This window comes from Nelumbo lutea, chromosome 6 (assembly GCF_056320005.1).
Source record: "Nelumbo lutea isolate HS-2025 chromosome 6, American lotus-T2T, whole genome shotgun sequence".
Classification (NCBI taxonomy): Eukaryota; Viridiplantae; Streptophyta; class Magnoliopsida; order Proteales; family Nelumbonaceae; genus Nelumbo; species Nelumbo lutea.
Window position 1 is genome coordinate 8352445 of NC_142689.1, and position 17190 is coordinate 8369634.

General features: G+C 39.8%; 1 protein-coding gene across 3 annotated transcripts in view; it reads right to left on the bottom strand.

Moving 5' to 3' along the window:
• LOC148847168 (phosphatidylinositol 4-phosphate 5-kinase 9-like) overlaps positions 1-17190 on the bottom strand; it is a 47213-nt gene that overhangs the window by 19453 nt on the left and 10570 nt on the right. For all 3 annotated transcript variants that reach the window (XM_088950690.1, XM_088950692.1, XM_088950693.1), the window contains one exon: positions 15810-15975. In XM_088950690.1, coding sequence (XP_088806816.1) covers positions 15810-15975 — 166 coding nt within the window. The remainder of the gene's footprint in view (positions 1-15809; positions 15976-17190) is intronic.

Here is a 17190-nt window from a genome sequence, read left to right on the forward strand (position 1 = left end):
ACGGGTTAAGGATTCACACTCATTCTCCCTTAGTCCCCTTCTAAAGCCTAAATTCCAGTTCACACCAGTTGGACACAGAGATCCTAACATGGATATAGCTTTCCCCTTAAGGTTAGTTAATGCAAAGAGATCAAGAAATCTATCTTTTAGTAGGGTTTCCCCTACCCATAGATCTTCCAAAAACAGAATTCTATTACCCGTAGAGTAGATTTCATAAATTGTTTCCCAAGGAGCAGCCGAAGACCTGTGAGGGGAAACTTTTGCATCCCAGCCATTTCCAGCCACCCCATGAATGCTCTCAATCACTTTGTGCCACAATTTGTCACCCTCAAATGGAAACCTCCAAAGCCACTTACCTAGTAAGAGTTGTTTTCCTTAAAAGGATGTTTCCGATTCCCAAACCCCCTTGTTCCTTGGGTTTACTAAGCTGCTCCCACTTGATCAAGTGATCCTTCACTTCCTCTCCTGGGTCCCATAGGAAATCTCTCATATACTTTTCTGGGCAGTTTGCTACCTTAGAAGGGATTCTAAAAGTTGAAAGGAAGTAGGTGGGGAGGTTCAAGGTTATTCTTCCACCCAACAAAATGTAATTCCTCTTCCAAAGGGCTAACTTCCTATCAAACCTTTCTATCACGGGTTTCCAAAAACCAACTAACTTGGGGTTTCCTCCTAAGGGTAAACCTAGGTAACTAAAAGGCTAGCTTCTAATCTCACACCCCAAAATTTCTACAAATCTTGTAAGTTCCCCTTCCTCCAAATTGACCCCTACAACTCCACTTTTGGTCCAATTTATCTTCAGTCTTGTCACTCCCACAAAATTATTCAGCAGCACCCTCAAATTTTCCACCAACTCCTCATTGTTTCCTTCACAAAAAAATATGGTGTCATCTGCAAATTGGAGATGGGTAACAATCACTCGGTTTCTACCTACCCTCCACCATCTGATGAGGCCTTGAGCATCAGCTTTTGCCACCATTCTACTTAACACTTTTTCATATTTTACTTAGACATAGTAGTCGATCAAGACTACAATCAATCTCGAATCCAAAAGTAAAAGAAAAGATTTCAGAAGGAGAAAAGAAGAAGAAATGAGGGAGAAAAGCAGAAGCACAAGAAGGGTTTTAGAAAAAGAGAGAGAGGGTCGAAATTGTATATTCTGCCGACCCACTCTTAATATTTATATGTTTACTAATTGTAAAAAGGCTGAATTGCCCTTATTGCTTACATGGCAAATAAACTAATAATAAAGCTGAAATAACAAGTTACAACGACAAACTGAAATAACTACCAACTAACACTGACATAACTAACAAAGAATACATGTTGTGCTGCCATATGAACACAGTGGGGACCACAGCCGTGGGATCCACATCAGTGTTCTCTACACTCCCCCTCAAGTTGGGAATAGATATTTGTCATTCCCAACTTGCATAGGTCTACCTCTAACTTCTTCCTTAGAACAGCCTTGGTGAGAAGATCTGCGAGCTGCATGCTAGAGGTAATATACGGGAGACACTTCTTGAGATGAAACCCTTTCTCTAACAAAATGTCGATCGACTTCGATATGCTTAGTTCTGTCATGTTGTACCGGATTGTGAGCTATATTAATAGCAGTCTGATTATCACAATACAGCATTAAGGGCTTCTCATAATCAATACCCAACTCTTCAAGTAATGACTTCAGCCATAGGATTTCAGCCACACCATTAGCCATCGATCTATATTCAGCTTCGGCACTACAACGAGAAACAACACTTTGTTTCTTACTGCTCCAGGAGACAAGGTTACTTCTTACAAAGGCACAATATCTAGAGGTAGACCTCTTGTCATCAGCACTCCCAGCCCAATAAGCATCTGTATAGACCTTTATCTTCATGTGATCATTATCCTTGAATAATATACCTCCACTTGGACATCTCTTCAAATATGCTAAAATTCTCTCAACTGCAAGGAGGTGAGTAGTTCTAAGAGAATGCATGTATTGACTAACAACGTTGACTGCATAACTGATGATTGGTCGTGTGAGACAAAGATAGAAGAGTTTTCCAACCAACCGTTGGAACATAGCTTTGTCTTCAAGAGGCTCTCCACCCTCTGCACTGATCTTGTGATTCTGTTCAATGGGTGTATCTACAGGCTTAACACCCAACTTTCCAGTTTCTGCTAATAGATCTAGAACATACTTCCTTTGAGAAATAAAGATCCCGTGTATAGATCTAGCAACCTCAATACCCAAGAAGTATCGTATCTCACCCAGATCTTTCACCTCAAACTCTTGATGAAGGAGTTGTTTAAGGGTCTCGATCTCACTGTTATCATTCCCTGTCACCACAATATCATCCACATATACAGCAAGCAAGGTCAAAGAAGAGTCCACTCTTTTAATGAATAATGTATGGTCTGATTGGGCCTGTACATAGCCGAATTTTTCAACGGCTTGTCTGAATCTATCAAACCAAGCTCTGGGGGACTGCTTTAGTCCATACAAGGCTTTATTCAGCTGGCAAACCTTCTTACCTGTCTCTGCATCATAAAATCCATGAAGTAATTGCATGTAGACTTCTTCCTGTAAGTCTCAGTTGAAAAACAGTTCACTTGATGTATGGAACTGTTAGAGATTAGAAGCAAAACAGAAACTAAACAAACAAGAGAAGAAGAGAAGAGAGAGAGAGCTAGCGGCAATGAGTGTTAGAGAGTGAGAGTTTCGAACTTAACCTCACTCTAACACTCTAAACATTTCATTAAGGTGTTAATCTTTGATAAATTACAGAGAGGCCCTTGAGTGGACAGAAAAACACAAAAAACAGAACATTACAGAGTATGGGCCCAAAATAAGGCCCATAACAAAGAGAAACAAACATAACATGAAATGACAGTCTATGGGTCATTTGGCCCATCTCCTCTACACTCCCCCTCAAGCTGAGCATAGATGTCAATCATGCCCAGCTTGCCAGTGTCATGTTGAAGTCTTGCCTTGGAAATGCCCTTGGTGAGAAAATCTGTCGATTGTCCTTCAGAGGTAACGAATGGAAGGCACACTTCTCCGGAGGAGACTCTTTCTCGGATAAAATGTCTATCAACTTCAATATGTTTGGTTCGATCATGTTGTACCGGGTTGTGAGCAATGTTGATGGCAGCCTGATTATCACAGTACAACATCATGGGTCTGTCATGATCAATCCCAAGTTCTTCCATTAAGGACCTTAGCCACAACAATTCCGAGACTCCATGTGCCACGGCTCTATATTCTGCTTCTGCGGAGGATTGGGCCACAACAGATTGTTTTTTACTCCACCAAGAGACAACATTACCAACCACCAGACTGCAATACCCTGAAGTAAATCTTCTATCATCAATATTTCCAGCCCAATCAGCATTAGTATAGGCTTCAAATTTTAGATGATCATGCTTGTTAATAGAATTCCTTTTCCTGGAGAGCATTTCAGATAGCACAAAATCCGTTCTGCTGTTGCCATATGAGTATCTCTAGGAGCATGCATGAACTGGCTAATGCAACTGACAGCATACGCAATATCTGGCCTAGTCATGCACAGGTACAGAAGCTTCCCAAGAAGTCTCTGAAAAACCCCTTTGTCTTCCAACAAAGTTCCATCCGAAGCTGAAAGTTTGTGATTCATATCAATGGGAGTTGCGGCTGGTCTTGCACCCAGTTTTCCAGTTTCAGACAACAAATCAAGGACATATTTCCTTAGGGAAATAAGAATCTCATCCTTAGATCTGGCAACTTCTATGCCAAGGAAGTATCTCAACTCCCCCAGATCCTTAATCTCAATTCTGTACGGAAGAAAGACTTAAGGGCCAGAATGACAGAGGCATCATCACCAGTCACTATAATGTCATCAACATACACAATGAGATACACTGCTAGAGATCCACTTTTCTTCACAAACAGAGTATGATTTGACTGTGTCTGAACATAGCCGAATTTAACAAGTGCAACTCTAAATCTCTCAAACCAGGCTCTAGGAGATTGTTTGAGACCATAAAGAGATTTCTTCAATTTACATACCTTTCCTTGCATATCTTTCCCATACATTCCTGGAGGAAGACACATGTAGACCTCCTCATGTAAGTCACCATTCAGAAATGCATTCTTTACATCTAACTGATAGAGAGGCCAATCAAAGTGAACTGTCAGAGATAAAAGAACCCTCACAGATGTCATCTTGGCAACATTGACAAAAGTCTCCAGGTAGTCAATCCCATATGTCTGTGTGTAGCCTTTTGCAACAAGTCTGGCCTTGTACCTCTCAATAGTTCCATCAGCCCCGTATTTAATGATAAAAACCCACTTGCACCCAATTGGATCCTTCCCTTCAGGCAAATTCACCACCTCCCAAGTACCATTTGCATGTAGAGCATCCATTTCAGTTTTCATGGCATCTCTCCATTCTGGAATCCCAAGAGCTTCTGAGACAAACCTAGGAATGGGGTTAGAAGCAACAGAAGAGAGGTAGGCAAAGTATGAAGGAGAAAGCAGGTCATAAGAAAGGTATTTGGAAATGCAGTGTGCAGTACACTTCCGCTTCCCTTTCCTAATAGCAATAGGGACATCAAGGTCGGGGAAGGATGATCCAAAGGAGCTGAAACAGTACTTGTTATCTCATCTGTGACTGGGAAAGTATGAGCATCATCTGTTGTAAAGGAAACTACTTGCTCATTCCTGGATCTCTGCCTTTGATATACTTTGGGATTATGGGTAGGACGAGGAGGTAAAGAAATAGGGTCCCCTAGACAAGAGGTATGAAGTGATTGATCCTCTTTTGATTCATTTGGTGAGGATACAGGTTTGTCAAGAGACTCAACTAGGACAGGAAAAGGAAGAGCAAAAACTTGTGACAAACTCTCCCCCTGTTGACAATGTCCTTCCTGAGAGGAACCATAAAAAGAAGAAAGCTCATCAAAGGTAACATCCATAAAGACATGTCGAGTGCCAGTCTTTGGATCAAAACAACAATAACCCTTTTGTGTGGGGGAGTAACCAAGGAAAATGCATTTGTGGGCTTTCGATTCAAACTTATCTCTCTGCACACTTGGAATGTGAACATAGCAGGTACAGCCAAACACACGAAGAGGAATTGGGAAGAGATCCTTGTCTGGATGAAGAAGACAGAAGGGGGATTTAAACCCTAAAACCCTGGAAGGCATACGGTTTATGAGATAGGTAGCAGTAATTACAGCATCACCCCAAAATCTTGTGGGAACATGTGAGGCAAACAAAAGGCTCCTTGCAACTTCAACAATATGTCTATTTTTCCTCTCAGCAACTCCATTTTGTTCAGGGGTTTTAACACAGGAGCTTTGATGAATAACCCCCATGTCAGAGAGATACAAGGATAAACTCTTCTCAAAATACTCTTTTGCATTGTCAAATCTGAAAACCTTAATTCTAGTACCAAATTGACTTAAAACAAGCTCATGAAATTGCCTCACAAGTCTTGGGACTTCATCCCGGGATTCCATTAAGTATATCCAAGTGAATCTAGAAAAGTCATCAATAAACAGGATAAAATATCTGTAACCCCCCATAGAGGATAAGTGGTAAGGCCCCCACACATCAAAGTGCACAATATGAAAAGGAAAAGATGATCTTTTATTGCTCACAGGGTAATTTTTTCTACAATGCTTTGACAACTGACAGGACTCAAAATTGAGACTGGACACACTGACTCCCTTAAACAGTTTGGGAAACAAATGACTTAAAGCAGAAAAAGATAAATGACCCAACCGACAATGACTCAACATAATTTGACTGACAGACTCTGGAAAAGTAGAACCAAAAGCAACATTCTTGGGATGATCAAAGCATTGGCCAGGGGTGTCGAGCAAGTATATTCCATTCGCTTCATGGCCACTCCCAATCACCTTCTGAGACTTCAGGTCCTGAAACACACAGTGAGAAGGGAAAAATGTTACACAACAATTCAATGACTTGGTCAAACTACTTACAGATAATAAGTTGGTATTTAATTTAGGTACATGAAGAGTGGAAGATAAGAGTAAGGAGTCTGTAGCCTTGATAGTTCCCTTGCCAGAAATAGGGGCAAGAGAACCATCAGCTAAGATGATTTTGTCACGACCAGGAAGTAAATCATATGAAACAAAGTGGAAAGGTTGGTCATGTGATCAGAAGCATCTGAGTCTATGATCCAAGGGGTTTTGAGATTACCTGAGGTGGATGCATGGTTAGCAGAAGCCCTTATACCTGAGTGAGCAAATGCGGTAGTGGCTGGACTTCCAGAAGGGTTGGATGATGAAGTTACACCTTCAAGTTGGCTGATCATCTTTCCAAACTTCTCATATTCAGCTTTCATGGCTGCCAACTGTGCACCGGTAGACTCAACCTCTGTATCTGTGCTTGTGGCTGCATGTGCACTTCTTGTCTTTCTACTATCATTCTTCTTCTGGAATTTGATAGGAACAAGATTGGGATGCAATTTCCAGCACTTGTCCTTTGTGTGTTTCGGCTTCTTACAATATTCACACACCACCTCCTTCTTTCCTGTGCCACTGTGAGCTCCTGTAACCCCTTTGGGTTTAATTCCCGTATTTGCAAAATGATCATTGATACTGACTCCTTGAACCTGCACTTGCCTCCTACTTTCTTCACTGCTGACCAAAGCATATGCTTGTCACAATGAAACATCTCCCTTGGACAAGATGTTTTGCTTTGTAATGTCATATTCAGAGTTCAGCCCTGTCAAGAACTCAAATACCATATTCCTTTCAACCGATTTCCTGTATGATTCAGCATCCTTGGGGGTATCCCATGTCACAGTCTCTATCAAATCAATCTCTTGCCATAGAGATTTCAGGGTTGAGAAGTATGTTGCAAGTGACTTCTCCCCCTGCCTTAGATTCTTCACATCACTTCTCAATTTGTAGGGTCTGGCAACATTCAACTTTTGGGAGTAAGTTTCTGCAACACTATCCCAGATTTCTTTAGCCGAGTTCATTCACAAATAATGTTGGCTAATCTGTGGCTGCATTGAGTTTACAAGCCACCCAATCACTGTGTAATTCTCCTGCACCCATTTCTCATAAGAGGGATCCTCCTCTGGGGGAGCTTTCTTGCTCCTAGAGATAAACCCCCACTTTCCTCTACTGCAAATATGAATTTTTACGAATTGTGACCAGGCCAAATAATTGGTTCCATCCAGTTTAACTGTAGTTACAGCCAACAAGGAATCAGTTGTAGTTCCCGAATTATGTCCATATTCAGCAGTGCTCTTGTTCTCAATTTCTGAGAAGTCCATTATGTAACAGCTTCAATTAGGGTTTCGGCAAGCCTTCAAAAGTGATCTGATTTCAAAGAACTCAGATTGAGTTGAAACAATAGCAAACACTGCAACACACAAACTCAGTTCAAATTTGACATCCTTGAGAACCAAGTTCGGTGGCAACACTTTCAAGGAGAAGAAACCCTAATTCAGCCTTCAAGGAACAATCAACAGAAACAATATGTATTCTTGGTTCCCAACAATAATTTCCCAAGGAAAACAAAAAAATACAGTCCACAGTACCTAAGAGGACTTTTTACAAACACTATGTATGCAACAGGCAACACTTCACTGTTAACCAGCAGAAATCACTTCAAGAACACTCCGTCTAGGTCCAAGAAGTAGTTGAACTAAAGTAGAGGCTTGTACCACTTAGTTTAAATCAGTTTTCAGCAGTTTGGAAGTCCAATAAAAGTCGAACCACACTTCCAGAATAACCCAGAAATTTCTGAGTAGAATCAGTCCAGCAACAGTGGGCCGAATGGAGATGTGCTTTGAATGCTTTAACAGTCCTCCCAAATAACAAAATAACTCAGCAAAGAACTGAGAAAACAACTTACAGTATCTCTGGTTTGAACTTCAAACCAGGCCGAACACTTTGCTCTCTGAGCTAGCTTCGAAATCCCTTTTCTCTGATTTCAAATCAGGCTGAAAAACTTGCTCTCTGATTCTTCCTGGTCACCGAACCCTTCTCCAAGTGTATAGAAACTTGGGCACCCTCCAATGACCTCCAAGAACCAGGCGAATGACTGTAAATATTCAGCCCTAGAACCTCCTCATGCAGTTGGCTGAACTAGAACCACATGAGGGACACGCCAAGCAATGACCCGCTCTGATACCAAGTTGAAAAACAGTTCACTTGATGTATGGAACTGTTAGAGATTAGAAGCAAAACAGAAACTAAACAAACAAGAGAAAAAGAGAAGAGAGAGAGAGAGTTGGTGGCAATGAGTGTTCGAGAGTGAGAGTTTCGAACTTAACCTCACTTTAACACTCTAAACATTTTATTAAGGTGTTAATCTTTCATAAATTATAGAGAGGCCCTTGAGTGGGCAGAAAAATACAAAAAACAGAACATTACAGAGTATGGGCCCAGAATAAGGCCCATAACAAAGAGAAACATAACATAACATGAAATGACAATCTATGGGCCATTCGACCCATCTCCTCTATAGTCTCCATTTAGGAAAGCATTTTTAACATCCATCTAGAACAAGGGCCAAGAATAACTGGCTGCAAGGGCTAACAGAACTCGAATAGTGGTCATCTTTGCCACTGGAGCAAAAGTCTCCAAGTAGTCTATACCATAAGTCTGAGTAAATCCTTTTGCAACTAACCGGGCTTTATACCTTTCAATGGAACCATCAGCATTATGTTTCACGGTAAATACCCATCTACATCCAACCGGTTTCTTTCCTTTGGGCCGGTCAACTATCTCCCAAGTATTATTCCTTAGAAGGGCATCCATTTCAACCTTCATTGCATCTTTCCACTCAGGAACTGACAAGGCTTCCTGCACTGTTCTGTGAATAGGAATATCAACAATGGATGTGAGAAAGGACTCATAAGAGGGAGACAGACGATCATAGGACAGAAACTGAGAAATGCAGTGAGTTGTGGATGTGGTGCAACACAGTTTCCCTTTACGAACTGCAATAGGGAGGTTAAGGTCATCCAAAGAAGGTGAAGTAGCAACAGTGGAAGATATCTCAATGGAACCTGGATCTGATAAAGGGACAGTAGTACCTGGATCTGGATCCGCAGAAGGAACTGGGGCTGGCTTGGACTGCTGATGACCGAAATCAACCTGCCTCCACCACCTGTGATAGACTTTCAACTCCTGACACCTCTGACAACCCTCCCCACTACATCCCTCATCACTCAATGGGATGGGTAAAGGAACTTCTGATGAGTTAACCCCATTCTCACTACTCTCCCCCTGAGGAGAAACCCTAGGGTAATAGGGCACCTCCTCAAAGAAAGTAACATCCATCGAGACAAATCTCCTCCCGGAAGTAGGTTCATAGCAGCAATAACCCTTTTGATTTTGCGCATAACTGAGAAAAATGCATTTGGAAGTCTTAAGGTCAAATTTGGAACAATGAGGTTCAAGAATCTAAACAAAGCAAGTGCAACCAAAGGTTTTAAGGGGAACAGTAAATAATTCTTCATCGGAGTATAGAAGGGTAAACGGAGACTTCATGTCAAGAACCCGTGAAGGAACTCGATTAATGAGATACACTGCTGTAAGAATAGCATCGCCCCAGAAACGGATAGGCACATTGGAGGTAAACATAATGTTTCTAGCCACCTCCAATATGTGCCTATTCTTCCTCTCGGCAACCCCATTCTGCTGTGGTGTATAAGGACAAGTACTCTGGTGAATAATCCCATGAGCAAGTAGATAAGAGGCTAGTGGCTTGGTAAAGTATTCTTTCACGTTATCAGATCTGAGGATTTTGATTTTGACCCCAAACTGGGTTAAAATCATCTAATGAAAGGTCTGGGTCAGAGCAGGAACCCCATCTCGAAAACATATAAGGTAAACCCAAGAAAAACGGGTATAGTCATCAACAAACAACAAGAAATATTTGTACCCCCCCCCATAGAAGGGATGTGATACGGGCCCCAAACATCGGTGTGCACAACATCAAAAGAATTACTACTTCTTTTATTACTCAAGGAATAAGATGTTCTACAATGCTTTGCAAGCTCACAACTCTCACATCTCAAATTTGACATCTGAATAGACTCAAACAAATTAGGAAACAAACTCTTCAAAGACCGAAAGGATAAATGACCTAACCGATTATGCCAAAGCATAACCGGACTAACAGACTGAGAAATAAAAGATTTTTTATCTTCATGATCTTTCCAATGAGAACTCTCTCCAAGAAGATAGATCACATTCGTCTCACGGCCAGTCCCAATCACCTTCCTTGTCTCCAAGTCCTGAAAAACACATCGGTTAGGGAAGAAGGTTACTGAACAGTTCTGATGTTTTGTAATACTACTGACTGAAAGCAAATTAGTATCAAGCTTAGGAACATGCAAAACTGAGGATAAGGAAATGGTATTAGACAACTTGATGTCTCCCTTGTCAGAAATGGGAACAAGGGAACCATCAACAATGGACACTTTATCTCTACCAGAAGATAAGTGATAGGTAGTGAACAGTGATGGCAAGCTAGTCATATGGTCAGATGCACCTGAGTCTATTACCAAACAATGTTCAGTGTTACATGGAGTTGAAGCATGGTAAGCTGAGGCCCGAGTACCTGAATGAGCAAAGGCAGATGTGGAAGGAGCTGACAATGACTGAGATGATTGAGCTGAATTCCCAACTTCCTTTTCCAACTGTGTTAGGGCAGCCCGAACAACAGCTAAGGTGTCTAGAGGCGTGCCTTTTGTGCCCGATGAGGATGCAAAATCGGTATTAACAGCCATATGGGTATTACCCTTTTGTTCCTCAGTTTTGCTGGGACTAGATGAGGGTGCAGCTTCCAACATGTGGTTCTTTCAAGGGTGAACCCAGTCCAGAATTCTGTATGAACCCAGTTCAGATCTGGTCTGAAACCAATCGACAGTTCTGAATTTTAGAGTTTTCTCTCAAAACCCTAAAGAGAAAAAAATTTTCAGCCGCACCTCTTAGAATAGACCAAGATGGTTCTTTCAAGGTTGTTCTCAAGCAAAAACTTACTTTGTGAAAGAAGATCTCTAGCCGCCGCCTTCTATCTAATGTGAAACCCTAATCTTTGGGATCCGAAGCCTTTTCTAATTCTTCCTGACTACTGGACCTCTCCCAGCCTTCTACAATCTTCTTAGTAGTAGCCGCACACTACCAGTAGCCTCCAAGAATTAGCCGATCCTCCTTCTTAGTCTCCCAGCCCTAGGCAACTCTCATGTGGTTGGCTGGATCAGACTCACATGAGAACCCCTAATCCTTGCTCTGATACCAAGTAGTCAATCAAGACTACAATCAATCTTGAATCCGAAAGTAAAAGAAAAGATTTCAGAAGGAGAAAAGAAGAAGAAAAGAGAGAGAAAAGCAGAAGCACATGAAGGGTTTTAGAAAAGGAGAGAGAGAGGGTCGAAATTGTATATTCTGCCGACCCACTCTTAATATTTATATGTTTACTAATTGTAAAAAGGCTGAATTTCCCTTATTGCTTACATGGCAAATAAACTAATAATAAAGCTGAAATAACAAGCTGTAACAACAAACTGAAATAACTACCAACTAACACTAACATAACTAACAAAGAATAAATGTTGTGCTGCCATACGAACACAGTGGGGACCACAGTGTGGGGTCCACATCATTGTTCTCTACAGACATGATATACTATAGCATTGAAGGGGATTCAATTTTGTAGAGAACAGTGATGTGGGCCCCACAGCTGTGGTCCCACTCTGTCCATAGGGTAGAATGTAGCTAGTCACAGCTGTGGTTATTTTTCTGTTCTGTTATTTCTAGTTTCAGTTTCATATTGTTTGTTATTTGTTAGCAGTTATGATGTAAACACCAAGGGCAGATATGTCATTTCAAGTAACTAGCATAACCTATATATATTAACTTAAAGTGGCGGCGGCAGAATATTGACATTCTGTTCTTCTCCTAAAATTATGTGTTCTATTGCTCTTCCACCACTCTTTCCTCTACATCTTCTTCACATTCTCTTTTCATCGAACCTGAAATCTCTTAGTGATCAAGACTGAATAGCAGTCTTGACAACCTACAAATTTCACCAATATCATCATTGAAGGAGATTCAAAAGTGGTGGTGGAGTGGGTACATAATGAAGGATAGTGTCCTTGGTAGTATAGACACCTTATGAGAGAGATCATTGAGCTAAAAAGAGGCAGAGTTGTTGCTGTTCAGTGGGTTTCAGAGCTGCCAATGGTTTGGCAGATGGGTTGGCAAGACAAGAGGTTGAAAGAGAGATTCTATTCTGGGGGATGGGATTTCTACTAGATGTGTTGTTTATCTGATTAGAACAGCTCTGTGTTAGACCATCTCAACCACTGGTATGGCTGATTCCTTGTCCTTTAATATTTTTATCTTGATGAAAGTGTTCTGTTATTCATAAAAAAAAAAAGGTAAATTACACAGACCCCCCTTATACTATGGGGTCTGTGACAAAGACCCCCTGTGCTTTTTTTTTGCGATAAAGACCCCCCTCCATTAGTATTCCATCAGTTAACTTTGAAAAGGATTCTACTTTAACTGTTCAAAGTTTTCTGAATGCCCAAATTACCCTTTTCTGGCAACGATCACTGGTGAGAATTGAGATTTGGGAAACGGACGGAGGGAAGAGAAGAGATGGGTTGGTAGGATTTTAGAGCACCACAACAGCTTTTCCATCAAGAAGGTTTCTGGCAAAGGGAAGTCTGCGGTCTTGGATGGTCGGTGGCGAAGAAGACCTCTCCATCCGAGTTGCCAGAGGAGAACAAGGAGATAATAGATGAGAAATCCTCAGCTTATGGGCGACATTAGCTCCAAATGTTGAGGATTACAGTGGTTGGTTGCCTGGATTAGGAGGACTGCTGATCAAGGGGATTTTATGGTACGGTGATGTTACTGTAGATAGATTGAAGTGGGGAAATGAATTCTTAAAGAAGGGGATGGGACCTGTTCAAATGCAGAGATTAGTCCAGAAACTATGAAGAAGATTAGAAGGTTTGATTTTCAACTGATTGAATTGACGTTTGTTTCTTCACTCTTTTGCCAAGGGTTGTATTTGTATGTAAAGCTATTTGTATGTCTTTATTGTACTTAATTGTATAGGTTTTTGTGAGGGCATCTCATCCTTTTTGGATCGTTGAATAATTTCGTTGAGTTCTATGCTAGTGAGAACCAGCTGAATGGCTCACTACCTGCAACACTGGTGCATCTTAACGAACTCACCACACTTGATCTTACTGTTCATACTCAACAGTATAAAGTGTAAATTAAAGAAAAAGGTAGAATAAATTAGAAAAGGGTTTTGATTTACAGTTAAGTTCAGAAATTTTGGTTTTCTCATTGTAATTCAGCTGCACAGTTGGAAAGTTCATTTCAGGGCTCTCATAAGCAGCATTTCCCAAGTATCTTCAAGTGTTCTAGTGGTGGACAGTTGTCCTTCCAATGCCACTTATTAAGTTACAGAAGTAGGGAATGTAATAGTTCACTGGCTCCCAGAATGCATCCTTCAGATCTTGTTCTGTTGCTGTTGCAAAACAGCAACAAAATTCCAGGAAATTGCAAAACAGCATTTCCCAGAATGCATCCTTCAGAAGTAGGGAATGTAAAATTCTGTCTTGTGTCTCAACTCAAGAAAGCGTTATCAAAAAATAGAACAGGACCCTGCACCTTCAAAATTCCAGAGTGCAAACAAATGAAGTAGGGATAGGGAGCTTTGCTTTTGCTTAAATAGGGAAAAAAACAGGAAAAACTTCACAATCAACAACTTTCATGGGATTCTCAGTCCCTACTTGAGAGTTCTAAATGGATAGTAATTTTTGGTGATTGAATCTATATATGGATGGAACTATGAGACTGAGTATTGCCTTCACATGCAACATCTAAATCCCACCTCCAATATCAAGGACAAAGAAAAAATGAAACAGAAACTTTCACTTGGTGTTTCACGAAGTTAAATCTGCAAAAAGGGGTTTTGTATCGCATGATTCGCATCTCTTCTTCTTGGAGATTTTTTACTTTTCCGGCAATGATCACTGGTGAGAAAGTTCGATTTCTCACTGCCGGAGATTTCTCACCAAAGAAGTCAGGTATTTTCTTTCCAGTGACAATCAAAGGTATTTTTGGGTCAGTTGGGTTTTAAGAGAAAATGGCAAGAAAAAGAAAATAGAGAAAATTTAGTGGGGTATTTTGGTAATTTAACGCCTTCCGTTATCTGACTTAACAGCCAAGGGGGCCTTTGTCTAACTATCAAAGTTCAGGGGGTCTTTGTCACAAAAAAAAAAGTGCAGGGGGGTCTTTGTCACAGACCCCAAAATACAAGGGGGTCTGTGTAATTTACCCTGTACAATTGCATTCATTATTTTTTTTAGTTTTCTGATAATGTATAAGAAACAGAAATGACCTTGCGATATACAATAAAATTCACAATTTTTAGTTAGTATTTGTATCTAATTTCGTTTTCATAAAGTTTAAGTAGGTAAAAAGCTTTCAAATGAGTTTCAAATACTCTATAAAATATGTGAATAATGGGATAAATAGTGTCATTATCATTAAATAATATGGCTTTCTCAAATATTGCTACTTCTACATATTCTCATTTGGTGCATACAACATACCAAAACACACAGAAACTCGTAAATAAAAAATTAAGAAGCAAATGGATATTATACTAAACTAATGCCACATTGCTGCCTTATGTCACATTCTGACAACAAAATCCTTGGTTGCAGAAACGCAGGTAAGATGGTCCCACCAATCAATACAAATATATAAATAAGATACGTGCAGAACGAATACATACATGAGTACAATCAATCAAACAAGTAATGCTTATGAATCTAGATTTATCCCAGTAATTGGTATCTAAAAAGGACAAATTAACAAGCAAAAAATGCAATAACTAAACTTGCCACATGACAACTAAAAACTCAAAATGTAATAATGCATTAATTATTAAATATCTATGCCAAATGGGATTAAAGAAGAATTCCTGGTTGGACGCTAACTGCAAACTTTTAACTTACAACTTCTAATTGCAGTACATTGTTAACATTATCAGGGTATAATTATCTTCAGCATATTCAAATATATGGATATGTACCCAATCTATCAAAATTCAGCATCAGAAAAATGGGGAGAGGTTTGGAGAATCGAAGTATCAAACACTTCCCAAAACTTAAACCATGTCTAGTCAAGTCTAACATGGGTGTTTTAGGGAAAATAAGAGGTTAGATCATGATACGAAGCAAGGTCCCAAATGGAGTAATGAGGATGGAGAGGGGAAGCGGGAAGCCTCAATTTCATTTCCAAGTCCCAAATCTGGACAAAACATGGAATTAACAGAAATCACATATAATATCATGTTGCATTCTTTTTTCCCTATGACACATGATCCATAATGCCCTGACCACCTTATTAATGTCTTAAGGTCTTGTGTGCATGATAATGAATAACATATTCTGAGCATTCCAGGAATTCCATTCCTCAATGCCATCTTATTTAGTTCTTACATCCAATAAATGTGAGAAAAGGGGTAAAAACTTTCTTGTTTTGTTTTAGATTTTCTTTTATATGTTTTTTTCTTTTTTTTTATTTTTTGGAAAGGTGTTTGAAACTCACTGCCAAACATATAGCAAGTGATAATCACTACTATAGAAAATTGGCAAGAAGAAATGAAGAAAATGTGAAAAGAAGCTATACCTAATGTAAATTGTTGTAAGAAATAAAATGTATCATAAGTTCAGCTCCATTCACAATACTGTAATTTTATCTACCCCATGAGATATGGAAATAAGTCAAGTTTGAAAGAGATTATGCACACACACCTTTACTTCAGATTTGCGGAGGGTCTTAATCATAAATCGATCGTCTTGAGAGAGGAAAAAGACACTACCACTTTTTCCAGGAGAAGAAAGTTCCCTAAGAGCATCATTTCCACAAATGGACATCATATAGTCTGCAGCATCAATCTTGAACAGCTCCCTCAAATTTCTGTTAAAAAAGTAAATGAAACTCAAGAGGCATATTTTGATTGTTAACGACATAAGACATGCACAATTATTCATTTTCTCATATTCAATTTATTAACAATTTCAAGGTCCATAAGTGCATTTCAAAAATGAAAGAATTTTCCAGAAAAAATGCATTTCTACAAAACTTTTAACAGAAAAATAGAGACAGATATTTGGACAGATTGATAGTGTGGGGAGAGGACACTACAGGAGGCTTTCAAAGGCACCTTCAGCTCCTTGCATTGCATGAATCTCAAAAAAACTACCCAAAATCAAAAGAAAAAAATCACCACAATCCAAACCTTGAGCACAAAGTTATGGCCTCTAGTAGTTTTTGCACATCTTCCCTAATTATAAATGTATATAATTATATGTGCAGAAAATAATACTTTCATAAATACATAACTTCATGGATACCCCACATAGATACATTTGCATGGATCTAGGTCGCAATGGAGAAACCCAATCATTGTGCCAAGGCCCACTCTTTATGGGAACATACATAGGTATTAATACTAATTTAAATCTGAAAATAAAAAAGTATAACCCATGACCCATTATCTGGGAGAAGTGGGTTAGGAGTTCAACCATCTGGGTCGATAAGTCTCTGACCAAAACAAATTTTGACCAACTACTAGGTTTGGGGCTAATCCAAACCAGAATTGTTTCCAGGTGATGGTTCAAATGGTTCAACCATCTGGGTCAAAGACAGGTTGAGAACACTGATTCACCCAGGACCTTCTCAGCAAGCTCCTTAGGAAACTGAACTCAGTCTAGGATCCTTTCCAAGTAATAAACTGGTGTCAACAATCCAAATGGAAGGAGAAGGATCTAACCAATACACATTGTATGATATGCTCTCGTGCTACAGAAACCCTAGTCACCTCTTTATTCATTACCATACTACTGCAGCACTTTAGCTTACTTCATTGGTATTTTCAGGCTTAAATGGTGCACCCCCAAGACCTCAGAGCAGCTATTAATGAGTTGGCAATTTGGCATTTAAAAGAACTTAGTAGAAGAGGCAAAAAACACTGATAGGTTACCCTTCTATAGTCTTATGGTCAACTTGGAGTGAAAGGAATTCTCACATTTTTTAGAACAAATGGAATGCCTGAGATACTGGTTGTCAGTGCAGCAACAGCTTAAGGGAATTCCCCATGCCTCCAACTTTTATTTTGATCACTTTTGGTAG